The sequence below is a fragment of the Musa acuminata genome, chromosome BXJ2-9 (genome assembly GCF_036884655.1).
Source record: "Musa acuminata AAA Group cultivar baxijiao chromosome BXJ2-9, Cavendish_Baxijiao_AAA, whole genome shotgun sequence".
Taxonomy (NCBI): domain Eukaryota; kingdom Viridiplantae; phylum Streptophyta; class Magnoliopsida; order Zingiberales; family Musaceae; genus Musa; species Musa acuminata.
The window spans coordinates 43,178,371-43,196,836 of NC_088346.1; the positions used below are offsets into that span (position 1 = coordinate 43,178,371).

General features: G+C 36.9%; 2 protein-coding genes across 3 annotated transcripts in view; both read right to left on the minus strand.

Annotated features, from left to right (window-relative positions):
• Positions 1-5,523, minus strand: part of LOC135623492 (transcription initiation factor TFIID subunit 5-like) — a 28,325-nt gene extending 22,802 nt beyond the window's left edge. For both annotated transcript variants that reach the window (XM_065126520.1, XM_065126519.1), the window contains exons 1-5: positions 5,247-5,523; positions 4,363-4,444; positions 2,059-2,137; positions 1,861-1,958; positions 1,700-1,756 (exon numbers count right to left, since the gene is read on the minus strand). In XM_065126520.1, the coding sequence (XP_064982592.1) occupies positions 1,700-1,756; positions 1,861-1,958; positions 2,059-2,137; positions 4,363-4,444; positions 5,247-5,380 (450 nt within the window). In that variant the 5' untranslated portion in view covers positions 5,381-5,523. The remainder of the gene's footprint in view (positions 1-1,699; positions 1,757-1,860; positions 1,959-2,058; positions 2,138-4,362; positions 4,445-5,246) is intronic.
• Positions 5,524-6,289: 766 nt separating this feature from the next.
• LOC135584776 (chaperone protein ClpB3, mitochondrial-like) lies at positions 6,290-16,065 on the minus strand. Its single transcript, XM_065126521.1, has 10 exons — positions 15,639-16,065; positions 14,117-14,335; positions 13,797-14,034; positions 13,081-13,276; positions 12,829-12,883; positions 10,480-10,630; positions 8,571-8,879; positions 8,208-8,473; positions 7,194-8,123; positions 6,290-6,817 (listed from the first exon to the last, which is right to left on the minus strand). The coding sequence occupies exons 1-10, from the start codon at positions 15,909-15,911 to the stop codon at positions 6,506-6,508; spliced, it is 2,949 nt and encodes a 982-aa protein (XP_064982593.1). The 5' UTR covers positions 15,912-16,065; the 3' UTR covers positions 6,290-6,505.
• Between the last annotated feature and the right edge of the window lie 2,401 nt (positions 16,066-18,466).

Consider the following 18,466-nt stretch of genomic DNA (forward strand, 5'->3'; position numbering starts at 1 on the left):
TGTACCCTGCTAGCAATGTATTGCAAAGTGGTATGCATTAGCACAGACAGAAAGTGCTCCCAGTGACATGGCCCATGCTAAAGTTCAGGTAATATTAATTTGTTTAGGACATGGCACATTTGGGCAAAAATCATCACAGCCCTAGGTTTAAAATTTTGTACAAGTAGGTTAATACATCTTCAATTTAGCATTCTGCTGCATATTGAGAAAAGAAATCTCAAAATATTGTAAAAAGTCCAAGCAGCATAGTATTGGCATGTTAGCCAATACTTTCATCCAGCAAAGATGATAGAAATATAATTACTACTATAATTGCGGAATATCACTAGTAATGATACAGTAATAATGCGTGATGTCTTACTCTTAAGTTCTTAACTAGGTGGGGTCGGCTGCTTGAACTTTATTCTGCATGTAAGCTTTAGTGAGAACAATATCACCAGTGAAACAAGAGCAAACAAGTCACGTTTTATGTAATGATATTCAATAGATATTCAAATGGTAGAATTTCCTCAAAGACAGGCATTAGATATAAGTTGTCCTTAAGAGATGGATGCATGATGGAACTTCCACTCATTGTTGAGTAATAGATTGAACCATCGATGACAACCTTCTTCAATGTCTATACCAGGCAGATCTGGGATTTGTTCGCCTGCTCTCTGCACTCTGGTAAATCCTATTTCCTTAGGAAAGACCTGGAGAAAATTGAGAGAGACCAAATCCTCCTATTAAGGGTTTTAGTATCTGGAAAAAGTCAAAAAGATTTGTCTTCTTTTTGAGTTTGTAAGAATTTCTTTTCTTAATACTCTAGAGAGCAAGAAATTTTTCTGTTCTCTTGTTTTACTCTCTTGAACTTATCTTACTTGATTAACTGAATAAGTTACTATCTACTACCTTTGCATCGAAAAAGGGAAATGCTCAAAATGATAAGCACAGTTAAAATTAAAATAACTATACTCAAGAAGCAGAAAGTGACACCCCAACTAGTCCTACATTGATATAACCTTCTAGTTAACATAAGGATTTCAGCGACAAGGCATGCCAGTCCACGCCAACCAGCATGTTCTGTTCCAGTTCCAGTGAGGTGCTGGAAACAGTACCTGCCAATTGGAAAATCAACAAGGCACAGTGTTAATGTCAACAGGATGCCTGAAGTTTTGAACCCAACATTCGAGCTGAAAAAGTTCAACAGATCAGATCACACGAGTTCAACCATTTGAAGTTCATACTATTTAATACTTTAGAGTTCATCTCATTAAAAAGAGTATGAAACTACAAGTACACCAAGGTTTTTCTCACCTACAAAGCAACCACCATCAATTCCAATCTTTATATGCGTGTATCCCTTTTCCTAATTTTACTCTCCGCTCTCATGTGATCAATGTGCTTGTGAAGAAAAAGTCACACAACATCCATGCCGATAGCATATATTTCATGTCAATTGCCGAATATCACATATAAACCACCATGCTTGAGTATAAGCGCAAAGGATGAAGAACTGTTCCAGTATATATCCACGGTTCTTTAGTACACATAAAAAACAGTTTATACTATTAGACACCTTAAGTATCTAATGCCAAGTAAACATGTACATGTATCGATTATGAAAAATATAAACATGCAAAAATACACATCTATTCTAGCATAACCACACATGAGCCAACTCAAGGACAGAAAATTGGAACATTGTGCAGGATCACACCTCACACATTTTTATTTTGAATTTGTTCTGCCTAAAAGAACGAGACAATTCGATTTCCTGCAAAGAATGACATATATGTGAAGATAATTGGTAATTAACAGACTCCACAGAGTAAAATACACATAAAAAATGTAGAAGCTACAGATTTTTAAAAGAATAACCTCCAAATGTAAGGGAGAAAGGATTCCTTCGAGCTTTTGAAGGTCCCTTAAATGCATTGATTCATGATCTTCACGGAATGTGTGGAAAAAATTTCGAGCTGCAGGTTACACAACAATACAGACTTAAATATGTGACAGTAATCAATATTGTATGTATGATGGCCAATTACAGAAATGAAATAGACAAAAGATATGTACCTTCATGTACGTGTCCTCCTGCCACAAGATCCATGAAACAGTGTATGTAAACTGGAAAAAGCACACGAAGCAGCTCATGCTGTACAAGGTTCAGGTGAGAGACAGGTCATCAATGCAAAAAAAGTAAATGCAATTGTGTTGGTGGTCCAAGAAAGATATCATGAGGACTTTAAAAATAAGGGTGGATAACTCAGGAAACAGATAATTCCATAATTGTTTATTCAAATTTCAATCAAAAATAGACCACCATGGTCAGAAGGTTTAAATTGAAAACTTGAAGAAAAGAGCTTTGGGCAAATACCTGAGATCTAGAAACAAGACATATTAGTGAGCTAGCAGCAAAACACATACCACATATCGTGCTCCAAATCTACATTTAATCATGCCATGAGGTCGATACATAGGGCTCAACCTGATCACAGGATTACCTTTTTGGTTGAGATGGTCTAAATCTCCTTCACTCCTAGGGTGATACACAACAACAACTAAGAATAAGTTCATCCCCATCATAGTAAAAATGGGCCAAATTGCCTTCAATCCTTCATTGTTCCTCTGAGATAGCAATATTTGTTGTTGGAATCTGAGTATCTAACACCAAAAGGTCCACTAATCTACTCCAAAAGAAACATGGGTGTACAAAAATAATCATCAAGCTAATGTGCAGTGGGTTGTCAGATTGGGGAAGTGGTCAGCAATGTTAGAGGGATTGTTACTATCATGCAGAGGCATCTCATCATTGATAACTGCAACATAGCAGATTGCACAGACAATTCAAGGTCCTTAACATTTTTGCTCATAATCTAGTTTCCAAATTAACCTGCTCAACTCAGGCTCACCTAAGCTCAGATAAGATAACTAATAGGTTCACCATGTCAACCATATATAGGAGGTCTGTACAATAAGTCAGAGAGAGAGAGAGAATATCTTTAAGTGAAAGATATCAACAATCAACAATATAAAGAGCAACAGGCAAAAGGTGCAAAATTAGAGGTTAAAAACCAACAAATAGAGCTTATCAAGAACAAAAAGATATTGGAAATCTAAAAAAATTCCTTAACATGCACTCATAATAAATGTTTGAATTTGATCTATCAGTAATGTATGAAAAATACAAAAATTAAGACCCTGCAAAAACCTTTTAGCCTATATACAAATCCATCATTAGAAGATGAGAGGAAAAATTAAGATACGTAAGGTAGTTGCTAGGTATTTGGTTAAAAAGTGCTTTCCTTGATGCAATCCTCTTGCTGCTAGCTCAAGCTTACTAACCGAGCATGGTGGCAGTAGGTGCAGTGCCACAATTGGATGAAGAGGGATCCCACCACACATAATATGCCCATTTTTTGGAGGGCAATAAGTAGTGAACAGAGTGGGTGTCAGCTATGATCAACATCAGAGGGCGAAAGTGGATTAAAAGTAAAACAACAAAGTAATTAAGGTTAGAGTTCAAATTCAGACACATTACTGTATCCACATATAGTTAGAAGTTCAGGTTGACTCAGGCGGCCCCACCAGTCAACTGCAGCTGCGACCAATTTTGAATAGAATTCAACTTTTCCTACCCAGACCCACATAGACTCCATCCAGGCTCGCCCAAATTCAAGCTCAGGTTGGCCCATGCAATTTTGAAGTCCAACTCACAGTCACAGCCAGCAGTAAGGAAGAAATATGAGTGATGCAGAACAGAGAGAGAGAGAGAAGATATGAATGAAGAAGGAAGTAGAAATATGTGAGAGTAGTCCAACAGAAAAAAAAAAAAAAAAAAAAAAACCAGAGAGAATAAGGAAAGAAAAGGCATGAAAGATAATGGTGTAGAGTGGAAGCATATTTGCCCACCATTGTTCGTCAAGCATAAACAAAGGAGAACACAGATTGCCCACACCTGTCTGAGGAGGAAAGGCTAAATCATAGTGCCTGGAACCAAAACAATTCCATATCACCCAAAAAACTGAATCAAGGCATCAGCATCATCGAGCTCCAAGGCTTGCCAATGCTACTGATGAGTTGACAATAAGTTACATGTCAACCAATAAGAGAAACTATAATCCATGTCCAGAAATATACCATCAAAAACAACCATCTCAGAGAAGCAACATAAGCTACTTTATTAAGATGACCATCAAACAAGAAACCACATTTAATTGTCAAATATCAAAGAAAAGAGAAATCATGAACTTTCAAGTAGTGAATCATCAAATTATAAAAAATTAAACTTCTCTACTTTTTAATAAATGACCATGACTACAAATTAAAATTCTATCACCATATCTTGTTCACTACCTATCAACTATACAATTGATTTACCTTGTACAAGTCCAGTGAACTGTAGGCCCACAAGCGTAGCTTGCTATAACCATCACTATATCGTACTGGACCATTCTCTAATCTGTCAAAAAATACTTAATTATAAACTCAAACATAAAAATAACATGGCAGCTAGTTCATAGAAATGAAGATAGATTTTAGAATCATCCAGGAGTCATCGCACCTATTCTGTTTGCATACAGCCATACACCTGTCTAAGTTGGGAATATTTTAACCAATTAAAATCATATAAGATACGAAACAAGTACACGCAAAAGACAAGAAATGTGTTGATGTTAAGGTTTCTTCATCAAGGAAAATCTTAAGATGTCCTTTTAGAAAATATTATATATGCTTCTCTGGACTCAAGATAATAATGTAGCTCAAGATGTGCAACCCCAAAAGACAAGGAGATAGCATCATCGGATTTCAACAACCAATAAGAGATTTGGAAAAGAAAACTGTTAATATCTGTCATCTACCAGGTACTAACAAGCATAGCAACATTATCATCTCCAAAAGGATTCAGATATTAAGTTCAACGTCGATGTGGACGAAATTTAGCAAAGCGAAGAAACCGAATTGAACACAAGAAAAGCAGGTTCCTCCTACCAGCTTAATATACAAATTCATACCACAGAAACAAGCTCCGCCAAGAACAGAAGGATTGAAGAAGAAAATAACGTTAAAGCGAAGAATAAAAATAATTGTATTTGCCAAATTCGTGCATCAAAAATCTTAGAAGTTCCTTCAAACTCTCAATATCCATATTCTCTATTTAGCGCCAATGTTGAGCTTCAAATCGCACCACTTCCAATTCCTCAAGAACCAAGCCTCCGGAAACAAGAACGAGCGTAGATGAGGGCAAAGAAAGATCGTCCTACCTGGATACTGAGTGATCGGAGTTGGAAGAAAAGGAGACGCGATTCTGCTCTTCCTGAAGGGCGAGCTCTGTATTCGTGAAGCCCTTCTTCCTCAGGTAAGCGGCCACCGCTTTCTGGATCTCTTCCTCCTCCATTAGCGACTCCGAAAACGCACGAATTACGAGAGAATCGAAGAAGCAGGCACGCGATCACTCGAGTTCCTTTGCCCCTCTTCCAGGGTTTCTGCAAGGCCTCGCACAGCGGAGCGACGAAGTTGGTACCCGGTTGAGTCAAACAAACCCCTTGGCCGTGACCAGATCCCAGTGCCGCTCTCTTACTGTAACAACTTACACGTGATATGCACGTGATCGTGAAGCGTCGACCACCTCCCCATCCCGGTGCGACCGTAGTCTTTAAAATGATCAATTTGAATGGGTTAGACCAAGTCAATCCAACACCACATGATCTAAGACATGCACAATACACCTCTTTCTACGCGTATCTATTTAGAGATGGATGGATGGATGGATGGATGGATAGATGCACACATTTGATTGTTGAGACCTTTGAATGGGTTGCGCTAAGTAGAGGTTCCAATATTAATCCGAATCCACTGTGCATTGGTCTAATCCAATCTAAATCTAATGAGGTCAATTTTGACCCAATTTGACTGAACATAATTTTCAATAGGCCGGTCTCCCCTCTATGAAAACTTATCGACCGGCCTCGACAGATGCACAGTGACTTCCAATTGGACTAATACAAAAACTCGTCGCTGAACCACTCCTATCAAACAGCAGAATTGATTAATTCCTGCATTCTGGTAGTGTTGGTGAGAATACAAATTCAAAGATGCTAAGAATATGATACTTGTCAGCAAATAAACCAATTTAATCCACAAAACTTTCAAAAATATTGCAACAAACATGCAACATGAATCCATGAAAATAACGATAACAATTTGGTGAAGGAGATTACTATGCAAATACAACAATCTTAATCTACCAACTACACCGGTAACCATATATTCAATCCAAAAAGTTTAACACCTACGAAAGCCAGCATGAAAAAAGGGGATTTTGTAAGACAACCATTGGATCTGTCAATCTGTTGGTAAAATACAAATGTTGACAGCAAAGTTAAATCCAGCAGAAAATGTATTCATCTTCGGATGGCCTCTGAAGAAACTGAAGGAGAAAAACAAAAGAGAGGTGACTACACTTCTGCAGAGCAAACAAGTAATGTTTTATCGTATAGTGGAACTTGAAGCATTAACCTAGTCAGTCATTTGCTGCCAGTACATCCGGCAAGGGAAGGTTTTCCAGCTTTCTTATAACTAGCTTCTTTTGCGGGGGATGATCTTTAAGGGATTGATCAGCGTCCACATCCACAACTATTGAGTCATCTTCGTCGAAATCTCCTTTAAGAACACCAAGAGCAATTTCATTCTCCACCATCTGCTGGATTACCCTCTTCACTGGTCTGGCACCAAAGTTAGGGTCAAAACCAAGGTTCCCAAGAAGCTCAACTGCTGCTGGTGTATAATGAAGGTAGATGTTCTTTTGTTTAAGCCTGTATTTCAAATGCCCCAACTGCATCAACAGAGTAACAAGCTCATGAGATAACAGGCCATTACACCAAATGAGAGATTCACCATAGAATAAGCTCAATTTTGCAAAGCTATACAGAGTGACATAGTTAAATACTGGGTGTGGTAGCACATCCAGGATCAAGAAAAAAAATTACATTACGAAGTGATTACCATGCCTATCAACCAAAGAGCAATGACAATAAAAGATACAGCAAAGGATCAATTAGCAATTCAACATAAATGGCAGCATATCAGTAACACCTAACACAAATAAGTTAATGAACACGGTAAATTACATGTCATACATGTTAAATGAAAGGATATATAGCATGCGATAGATGTTGCTGCTTCTAAACCATAAAATCATAAGGGCATACCTGCATCTCAACAATACGATTGATCTGTCTAGTATCCAGAGGCTGGAATACAATATACTCATCAATCCGGTTCATAAATTCCGGGCGAAACGTTTGTCTGGCCAACTCAAGAACCTGCTTCTTCATTAGTTCATACACAGCATCCTTGGTATCATGTGTGTTTTGGAGAGTATCAAGGATGAAGTGTGAGCCAATATTTGATGTCATTATAACAACAGTATTTGTAAAACTGACAGTCCTTCCCTGTGAATCAGTAATTCTTCCATCATCCAGCAGCTGCAATAGAATATTGAAGACATCATGGTGTGCCTTTTCAATTTCATCAAAAAGAACTACAGCATAAGGCCTTCGTCGGACAACTTCGGTTAGCTGGCCCCCTTCCTCGTAACCAACATAACCTGGTGGTGCACCAACCAATCGGGAAACTGCATGCTTTTCCATGTATTCACTCATATCTATCCTTACAAGTGCATTCTCTGTGTTGAAAAGGTAGCCTGCCAAAGCTTTTGCAAGCTCAGTTTTACCAACACCAGTGGGACCCATAAACATGAAACTCGCTATAGGCCGATTTGGATCTGATAATCCTGCCCTAGAACGTCGGATTGCATCAGCCACTGATCTGACAGCAATAACCTGACCCACCACTCTCTTATGCAGTACGTCTTCCAAATGGACCAGTTTGTCCCTCTCTGACTGCTGAAGATTTGAGATAGGTATACCAGTCCACTTACTAACAATTTCAGCAATATCAAGTTCTGTGACCTCTTCCCGAAGCATTGACTTTCCTGACTGCCGGAATTCAGCAAGCTTCTGCTCAGCCTCTTGAAGCTGTCTTTGTAGAGATATAAGTGTACCATACTTCAGTTCAGCAGCACGGTTCAAATCATATTCACGTTCAGCAGCTTCCATTTCCAAATTAACTCTATCAATCTACAGTAACATCAAAGAATTAGAATGATAACGATCATTGATTCTGTAAGTTCAACAACTTTTTCCTGGCCAAAAGGACCTTACCTCCTCTTTAATTGAACGAATTTTGGTCATGAGGGATTTTTCCTGCTCCCACTGTTCTGTTAGTTCTTTCTGTTTTTGTTTTAGTGATGTTAAATCTGCTTCCAGCTTGCTTAGTCGTTCTTTAGATGCTTTATCAGTGTCATTTTTCAAGGAAAGCTTCTCCATTTCTAACTTCAGCACTGCTCTATCTACCTCGTCCAACTCAGTGGGCTTTGATGTTATCTCCATTTTCAGCTTTGCAGCTGCTTCATCAATAAGATCGATGGCTACAAGCACCGACAAGATATGTTAAAGATCATCCATATAAAATTTGCTATAACCAAAATATTATGTTTCATCACAATGTGCAAAGTATCAGCATACCTTTGTCGGGCAGAAAACGTTCAGTGATGTACCGATCAGATAGAACTGCAGCTGCAATAAGAGAACTGTCGGATATCTTTACACCATGATGCAATTCATAGCGCTCGCGAAGTCCACGAAGTATTGATATTGTGTCTTCTACAGATGGCTGACCACAATAAACCTGCTGAAACCTACGTTCCAAAGCAGGGTCCTTTTCAATGTACTTTCTGTATTCATTCAAGGTAGTTGCACCAATACAACGAAGTTCTCCTCGGCCTAACATAGGTTTCAGCAAGTTACCAGCATCCATTGCCCCACCAGTTGCTCCTGTATTGTACAATACGACAAAGGACCAACAAATCAGAGGACGGTGTTCCATGTTTGTCATGCAATGATTTTTATTTTGGATCTTTTGGCATAATGGTTTAGTGGATTCTACACTTCCATAATGCATATGCCATGAGAAGGGTCAAATATAAAATCCAATACTAGGGTGAGATTGCATATATCGGCTTACACAAAAATTCTACTTAAAATAACATATTAGTCAAACCAAATACCTACCAAAGTTCCAAGTATAAAGCTAGAAATGACCAAAATCAAGATATTTGGAAGAACTACAGAACATTTAAACAGTAAAAATATTAGCAATCTAATTAGCTTGTACCTGCGCCTGACTCTTTTCTACTAATCAGGCATCAACTTGTACATACAGTTGTAGCCATATGGTTATACCCAGTACACAGTAGAGCAAAGAAAAGTTAAGATAACTAAGAATGATACATATATGTCAGTTTGTCAGGTGAAAATTCCATCAGTAGAGCACAGAGTGGCAAAGCAAAATAAATCATATGCCACTTTCTCTAACACCTCGAATGCCATATAGCAAAAAAAATAGCCTGTCACCAAAAACCAACAACCTTCATCTAAAACAATTTAAGCAGTGATTGATTAATTATCAATGTACTAACATATAGAGTATTGTTCACAAAATTTTGCTCCTAGCCGTCCGACACAAAATTTCCTATATTAATAGTCATGGAGACAACTTCAAACATTTGTGAAAACCTTCTATTATAAGTCTAGTAACAGACCATAACCAGGAATATGAATGACAAAATGTACCCTAGGCCTAAAAAACCATGTTCAACAAAAACATATCTGATCCTGCATAACTTTAACTAACAGAGAAAAGACCTTCAGAGGAAAATCTACGCTGTTGGAAGAAGCATATACTATAAAAAAAAAAAATTCCTAAAATAATATGTCGGTCTCCATGGATCCTTTCCCATTTTTATACATTAGTCATATTTGTGTTACTTCAAAATCTAATGCTAGTTTTACTGAATGCAACCCCAGTTTTTTCAAGCTCTCACAGACCAGCTGCAGAAGCTTCAACAGTTCACTAGAAGTTGCTTAACAGAGTAAAATATCAAAAATGTTTAGGAAGCAAGGTAATTCAGGAATTATTATGATAGGTCCAAAAAAAAAAATTGTTTTGTTCAGTTAACCTCTACCAGGAATAATTTATTGAGACCAAATCAAAAGTTTCCAAAAATGATTTATAATGTTAAAAGTCCTCCAATATATTCATCAAACTTAATACAAGTCAATAATGATTAGTGTTGCTTACTCCTTGGGAGTTACCAAATAAATCTACTGAGAAATTACATATCTCTTTAAGAGATGCTGCTCCACAAATCCAAGTTTGGATTGTTCCAGACTGCACTTAGTTTCAAAAAGAAAGCATGATTTTTTTTTGTGATTTTGACTGCAGACTAGAGTTATTCATTCAGAGAGAAAAAAAATTTGTGAATATCAACATGATTTTCAGCATATAATTGCTTGTTTTTCAAAAAACAAAAAAGAAGAAGGGGAACATTTGAAACTGCATTATGATCGTTGGACATGAAAAATGAGTACAAACCTGCACCAACTACAGTATGGATCTCATCAATGAACAAAATGATCTGTCCATTGGAAGCAGAGACTTCTTTTAGAACAGCTTTCAATCTTTCCTCGAAGTCACCACGAAATTTAGCCCCCGCAACCAAGGATCCCATATCCAAAGAGATCAGCTGTCAAAGAGAATGGAGATCAATAAGAGGAATCGCACACATCAGTCGATATATATTGTACCTAAACAATTATGTTAAATAAGAATATAAGAGAATGGAAAATATTCTGGAAATTGTCATGTCTTGTGTTTACTGAGTTGACCATCAAGACCAATGAGAAGAACGAATATACTTTCCTACTCATCAAATACACCTTAGTTCCTATTTAATAGGCTAAGAATAACAAGCCATGGGCATTTCTTAAATATCATAGGGATATTGACGTACTAACAAATTCAAGCACCAGTGCTTGTATATCGAGTCACTGATGGTTATTCATCATGGACATGTATAAGGACTTCAAAGTGAACGGGAACAACAAAGGACCCAAACAAAAAACATTTAAACATTTAAACATGTCGAATATAGAAATTATAACATTTACCTGTGACCAGTAAATTATTCCGGACGAAAAAACTGTGAATAACAAATGATAATGTACACAGATTAGATGAGGGTTTCAGCTCTGCCCTCTGTCAAAGGCCAGCAGCAGAAAGCTCCTACCTGAATGCTTAAGGTCCTGAAGCTTCAATTTTTGAAGATTTGAGTGTCTGTGTCATTCAGTTTCCAGGATGAATAAAACCTTGACGTCACTGAACAAAGAAAAGAAAGGATTTTCCCAAAACGATGTATCCATGTGTTATCATTTGTTGGAACTGGTAACTGTTAATAAAGTTTTCATCCCACAAAAGGCCCAGACTTGGCAGACTGGATGGAAGGCCAGCTCAACTACCCAGTACTAAGGTGCAAATACAATCAAACCAAATGCTTCGAACCCAAGCTCGGCATAGCCAAGTCCGTTTGATATCAGATTTTAATCACATAGTTATTGCATAACAGCTTGGACACTATTGAGAATGGCCAAGCATGATGGCTGGTTGCAATGATCCACAACATTCTCAAACTAGTTGGTAGCGAAGTGGATGTTGCCACCAGAGTGGTGGCACCAGAATCCTTTGCCTTCCTCCACAGACCCTCAATCAAAGGATGGTAAAAATAGGTTACCTGCACCACATACCACATCACTTGCCAAATGATATCCTTTCTCTCTTGGCCAAAATAACCCACGATTTGCCCCTTAAGCAAGGCCTCAAACCCTCCACCGTCCTCCTCAAAATGTTCGTGGTCAATGAGGCAATGTTGCACTTCACTGTCAACATCATGAAGCAGAGGCAAGGAGAGAACAACTGGCCTCGATCGTATAACCTTGTCATCACAACAGTCTCGTTCTGGTCACTTGGGATACGGTTAGCGGAGGCTGAGGCATTTGTTTGAGACAAAAGATTCATCACCAAATTTATACAATATGATGCACCACTATGATCCTTCCTCTATACCTACCCATAACAGGACTGCCTATCTCAACCATCATCTCTACCGAGAAGATGAAATGATTGAATGGGTGATAATCTCTCATGAACAATAGCAGAGACACGGTGGAAACAGCTGGAGATGTAGTGGTTGTCAAATATATCAAAAGTGGAGCAGTAATGGCAGTACACAAGGAGGCAGCAGTCAATGACGGTGCACAATGCTAGTGAAGGAGAAATGAAGGAGTGCATAGAACATCAATCATTGTGCTTATTTCAAATTTGGGTAAACAAACTTAGCCGAGCACACTTGAGTTGGCTCAGTCGATGCTTGAAAACAAGGATGGCTCAGCCTTCACCTATGGCTTCATTCAATGGGCCTGAGCTAGATTGAATATTATAACACAGCTCATACTGTATCATGCTAGAAAGGTATCGACATACAAGTATACCAGACATGCCAATATATGGCTAAGGCAATTTTTGGCTAGTGACATTTGGAAGTCGTAACCAGCATACGGGCATGCTAACTAGCATAACAAGGCAATCTTTTGCCATACCTTGCTTACATTGCCATGCTAGAGAGGCATATTACATTTGTCATACCCTCATACCATGAGATGTCTACACTTTCTGTAAAGTGTAATAATGCTAGAAAACAGTAGTATTAGAACAATACATGATATTACTGCAGTGACAATTATTGTTATGGCCAGAAAGGCAGAAACAACATAATATCTCCACAAAATTATCAATGAAGTGCAGATACCATAGTTGACCACATGAAAATTTAATACTAGTCAGAAAAACTAAGAAAGAATGAAGATCTAATAAAAACTCTACAATTACCTTCCTATCCAGTAAAGGTTCAGGAACATCCCCTCGTATAATTCGCTGGGCTAATCTGCAAGGGAGAAGAATCCAAATGGTTAGATCCCATGAAATTATTGTTTCATATCCCTCTGATGACAGTCCTTATAAACGAGTTAAAATTTTAGCACAGTAAGATCTGTGAGATTATCATGTGGTGTCTTGATGTCTAATAAAGTTAGCTGATATATTTCTGCCAAATACAAAGAAAAAAAAGTACAGGAGCTATACCCTTCAGCAATAGCAGTTTTCCCAACACCAGGCTCACCAATAATTACAGGATTATTTTTTGTTCTCCTAGATAAAATCTGGATACAACGCCGTATTTCGTCATCACGGCCTATAACTGGGTCCAGTTTACCACGCCTGGCAAGTTCTGTCAAGTCACTGCCATACTTCTCTAGCGCCTGATACTTCCCTTCAGGATCTACAGACAAGAACAGTACCTCATAAATCTATGAGTTGGTGATCAAGTGATGGTGGAAAAAGGGGGGTTTTACACAAGATCAATCACCGCTAACAAAAGAAGCAAAAAGTAAATCATAGTGAAGAAGACAGCATCTACCACTGAGGAATTACTATTGCAGTTTCTCGGGGATGATAACTTTTATTTGGGAAAACTGTGTTTCATATGCTTGCCTTTCTGCTTTCATATGCATACAATAAATTTCAGTGTAGGTTCACCACCATTTTATTCATCCTGGCAAGTTAAGTGTCATTTTATCGACGTTAGTTTTTTTCTTTTAACCCTCAAATGCCGCACACATGCAAGTGCAGTTTTTTCCCACAAGGAGTTTTTTCCTACTAGAACAGAAAGTGTTACATAATGTCAAGTTTAATCAACCAACAGAGGAGCAACTGCCCATATTAATATATGCAGCAGCAAATAAAACAACCTTAGATAAATAAACATAAACCCAGAAAACTATTAGAGTCAGACATCATACTCTGATCAGTGACTCTTTGATTTCCTCGAACCGCTAATATAGCATTCCTCAGCTCTGTCTCATTGAGTTGAAGATTCTTGAATAATTGTTGACCAAACCTTTTGTCTGCACAAAATGCCAGGACAAGGTGCTCAACTGAAAGAAATTCATCACCAAACTCCTTTTTAAACTTCTTGGTGTTGTCAAATAGAGTTATTAAATTTTGTCCCAAGATGGGCCCGCTTGTATCACCAACAATCTGCCAAGATAACAAGGTTTATCAGCTTTCTGTTGATCAAATGTGCCAACTGAGAAAACCAAACTGTGAGGATCCAAAACACCTTGGGTTGCTGTGAGATAAACTCTTCTGTTGCTCGCAGCACAGAACTGTTGTCAATTCCAGATTTGGTGAAAATTCTTCGAGCCAAACCATCTTTCTGCTCCAGAAGGGCTTTCATCAAATGCTCAGTTTCTACTACCTGCTGCTTGTACTGTCGTGCTGCATCTACTGCACCAATAATTCCATCCCATGCCATCTCTGTGGACCCTGCTTGGCTGATCTGGGAGAACATGATTGATGGGAGAACTATGTTATTTTCAGGTGCCATTAGATGAGTCACTGCTCAAGAAATTCACAACATACAATTAAATCCTAAGGGGGAAAAAAGATGTTTCACTAGCTCAACATGTAGTAAGAAATTTAGCAACCCGAAATAGTAAAATCCAAATCATATAAGAGATGTCTTGTGCAACAGAAACCAAATACATACAGCACCGAGTAAACTAGCTAAACAAAAATAGACAAAAAAACAGCTATAACCAGAAATGATTGACATAAATAATGTAACCACAATAATTCCTAAATTTACTCAGTACATATACAGAGATAATTCTGAACTTCAGTTACGAAAACAAACTTAGGAAACCAAAGTTTTCAAATTAAGTATGACTATGACTGATCCTTAGTAATACTAACAGAAAAAATAAGTATATAATTAAGTCGAATGAATAAAAGGTTACCGATAGATTGAATTGATTATTCAACAAGTGGTGAGATTAATGAAATTAGTAAAAACCAGATGGTTAAAACAGATAGAGGTGTCAAGAATTTTGTTTGATCGCTGGATACTTTTTAAATTAAAAGAAAATTTTTAAAAAATAATTGTTAGACCAACGATTATTTATGGATCTCAACTGGTTAAGAATCAACATATACAGAAAATGTATAGCTGAGATAACAACAGGGATGTGTGTAGTTAATAGAAAAAGGTAGATAAGAATATTTTCATTCGTGTACAATTAAATATAACTTCAATAAAGGAGAATACGAGAGAGAATTGTTTAAGACAGTAGAAGCCTAACTAAGGAGACGTATAAATAGTATAATTAAAAGAGATACAAGTAATGTTAATGATGCAGTAAGTGGTAGAGGTAGACATAATATTTTTTCTAGAAACTATAAAAAAAAATTAAATATTCTTGATTTAACTAAAAATATTATTTTTTTATATAACTCGATGATAGCAAAAGATCCGAATAGCCGATTCCATCTTTCAATATACCGCACATTAACATACATATATTCATGTCTGCTTCAATGGTCGTTTAGTTGAACCTCCAACTCAAGATTGTAAAATAAACAGGTTAATCTACATTCTGATACATTAATGATGTCTAATGCTTCAATAGCGCTTCAAATACACCAGCTTTTGTCGTTACAAAAACACTAAAATCATCGACAAGCTCGTCCCAAATACAATATGACAAGGAAAACAGATACACAAACAGCACAATCAATCCGACAAACATACAAATTCCATGGAAAAGTAGCTAAAATTACAAATATGAGAAGCGAGAGAGTACTTCTTGGGAGGAGCCGCCAAGGTTATACTGAAGAGGGGTGGCGGAGCGGAAGTGGCGGCAGGTGAATCCCTTGCCCAGGAACCCGACGGAGCCCGCAACCCCGATCGCATCGCGGCCTCCGACGAGCGGCGCGGATGGGACGCCGGAGAGGCGGGCGGAAGGGCCTGAGAGCGGCGGTGAGTGAGAGGATAGGACGCGGGGGGAGGAGCGGCGGTTGTGCGCCACCGCGCGGGCGGACCTTGCGAGCCTCGCGGTGACCGACCGACCCAACATTGGGAGGAGCTCTTCCTGGCTTTTGGAAGTGGATTGAAATTGAGAGCAGTAGGCAGGAGGAGAGAAGGCGGGCAGTGGTTTTCTTGGTTTAGGGTGGAAACTGTGGACGTGTACGGAGAAAACCGTAGAAGCGTTTAGAATGTTCTCAAAAGAACGAACGCGAACCCTGTCGGCGGACCGACTGCGTGTTTTGTTAAAGGGGCCAATTCATAGTCCGACAATCTTGACGGAGGGTTTCTACTATTATTCAATAAATGTTCATATTTTGGCACCTAAATAAATTGTGGTGTATTATATCAATTTATCAAAGGAGTATGAAATCTCATAAAATAATTTTTTGTTAAATAATTTATCAAAAAAACTCATAGTGTTGATTCTTACCGAATGAAGCTCTCATAATTATTTTTATTAAATAATATTTTTAATAATATCTTCAAATCGAATTATTTTAAATCATAATCACGAGTCGATTTGGTCTAATCTAGGTATCACTGACCTACTTCGAATTAAGTTAAGTCCGATCGTAACAGACTGAGTCGATATTATTAAATTTATAAATAATTTATAATCCGAGTGTAATGTGAGTGTAATTAATGCATTCTTATCAAACTAATCTAAGCTTCTTCAAACTACTAAGTGATCATAACAAAATGTAATGTGTGTAACTAATATTATTAAATTTATAATTGAGTATAATTTATTATTTTTTACCAAATTTATTCAAACTTCATCAAAACTATAAGGATGAGATAATAATATATTTAGTATTTTTTAATTTAAAATGATTATAAAAAATTTTAGATTAAACATATGATTGAGTATAACTTGAGTTTAACTCTTTGAATCTTTATTAAATCTATCCAAATTTTCTTAACATTACTAAGATGAGATGTTTAATATGTTTAGTATTTTTTTTACTTTTTTATAAATTGAAGATGATTTTATTTTTAAAAAAAATTATATAAAATATAATTATAATATATTTTGTAAATGAGTGTAACTTTGAGTGTAGTGATTAATCTAGGTAAAATATGCAAAGAAGGAGATAAATGTGGAGGATAAGGGAGGGAGTAGCATAGTAGTAGAAAAAAAAGGAGGATGATAAGAAGAAAAAAAGAAGGGGTGAGAGAGGTAGACGTGTGGAGGTGAAGTGGAAGGAGGATAACGAGGGAGAGAAAGAGGAAGCTAAGTGATAGTAGGATAAGATTTTTCTAATTAGGAAATCCTTTGTTCTATCGGAAATCTTTTTTTATAAATAGGAGAGGGCATGTTAATGCATTCATGCTTCTTCAATAAAGTTTCTTCAATAATTCTTCTTATTTTCTATTATTTCCAACATGATATCAAAGTAGGTGAAACAAGTCAGGCTCCACGGCTATCGAAGCTTACCTCTCTAACCCTTGCTCGCTCATTCCCTCTTCTCCTCCATGTGGCCTTTTTCTTCACCAGCCTTGCCTACATCATCTTCTCTTCATCTACTGTAACATCACTGCAACTTCCTCCTCTGTTGTAGCTTTCTCCTCTACTATAGCATCGTTGTAATTTCCTCCTCTACTACGGCTTCTTCCTCTACTCTATAGCTTTTTCTATTGCTGCAGCTTTCTTCTCTGCTGTCGTCGTTGCTGTCGCAGCCATAACAATAGCAACAGCAGCAGCAGCGATCTACTTTTACTCTATTCATGAAGCCTTTGGCTCGTAATAAGATTTTCTTAAATATACGAAGAAATCTCTCTATTCTGTTAAGAAAAATCATCTATTCTGTTAGAAAAATTCCCTCTCCTAATATGTATAAATAGGAGAGGGACATATTCATGCTTCTTCAATAATTCTTCTTATATTTTGGTTACAATAAAAAGAAAACTAAGAGAGAGAGAGAGAGAGAGAGAGAGAGAGAGAGAGAGAGAGAGGGGGGGAGGGAGGGAGGGAGGGAGTGGGGGAAGATGTGGGAGAATGAGGCTAAGTGTAGGTAATCTAGAAAAATTAATGGGCAATTTATGGTTCTACTAAATCAAACTAAATAGTTAATGTCTAGTTGACTCAATTTAGTCTGATTCATCTTTAAAAATAATTCATTTAGCTTTTTAAAAGAAATCAAAGTAAAAAATAGTCAAAACAAAATTATTATCTTTTATGTTGTGATCGAAGATATTTTAATCGAAATATAAGAAAAGATGTCCATCGTAAAAACTAAATATGGGTGTCATATGATAAAAACTTATTATAGAGATTTTTTCATTAAATTATCTATTTTTATTTTATAAATAAAATTATATCTAAATTATAGTAAAAAATTTCATATGTTATTTTTTTTTTCTAAAAAGTTGTAATAAGACCAATGGATAGATTTATACCACATCCAAAGTCTCTCTCTAGCCTTTTCAAACGGACAATTTTTCTAGAAAAGAGGATTATTTTAGTGTTTTTTTCCAACAGTATAATCTTTTTTTTAATTGCATCACTTAATTCAAAAAATATTCAAGTCATATTTCAAAAAATATATTTTTTTATCCGAAATAGTGTTTTAATTTATTATAATATTTTTGGTTTATTATAGT

Excerpts from the sequence above, each read along its gene's own strand:
- LOC135584776 (XM_065126521.1), bottom strand. The coding sequence starts at position 15,911 with ATGTTGGGTCGGTCGGTCACCGCGAGGCTCGCAAGGTCCGCCCGCGCG. Across the intron at positions 14,336-15,638 it reads TTGGCGGCTCCTCCCAAGAA|ATCAGCCAAGCAGGGTCCAC; the intron begins GTACTCTCTCGC and ends ATGTTCTCCCAG. Across the intron at positions 8,474-8,570 it reads ACGTTTTCTGCCCGACAAAG|CCATCGATCTTATTGATGAA; the intron begins GTATGCTGATAC and ends CGGTGCTTGTAG.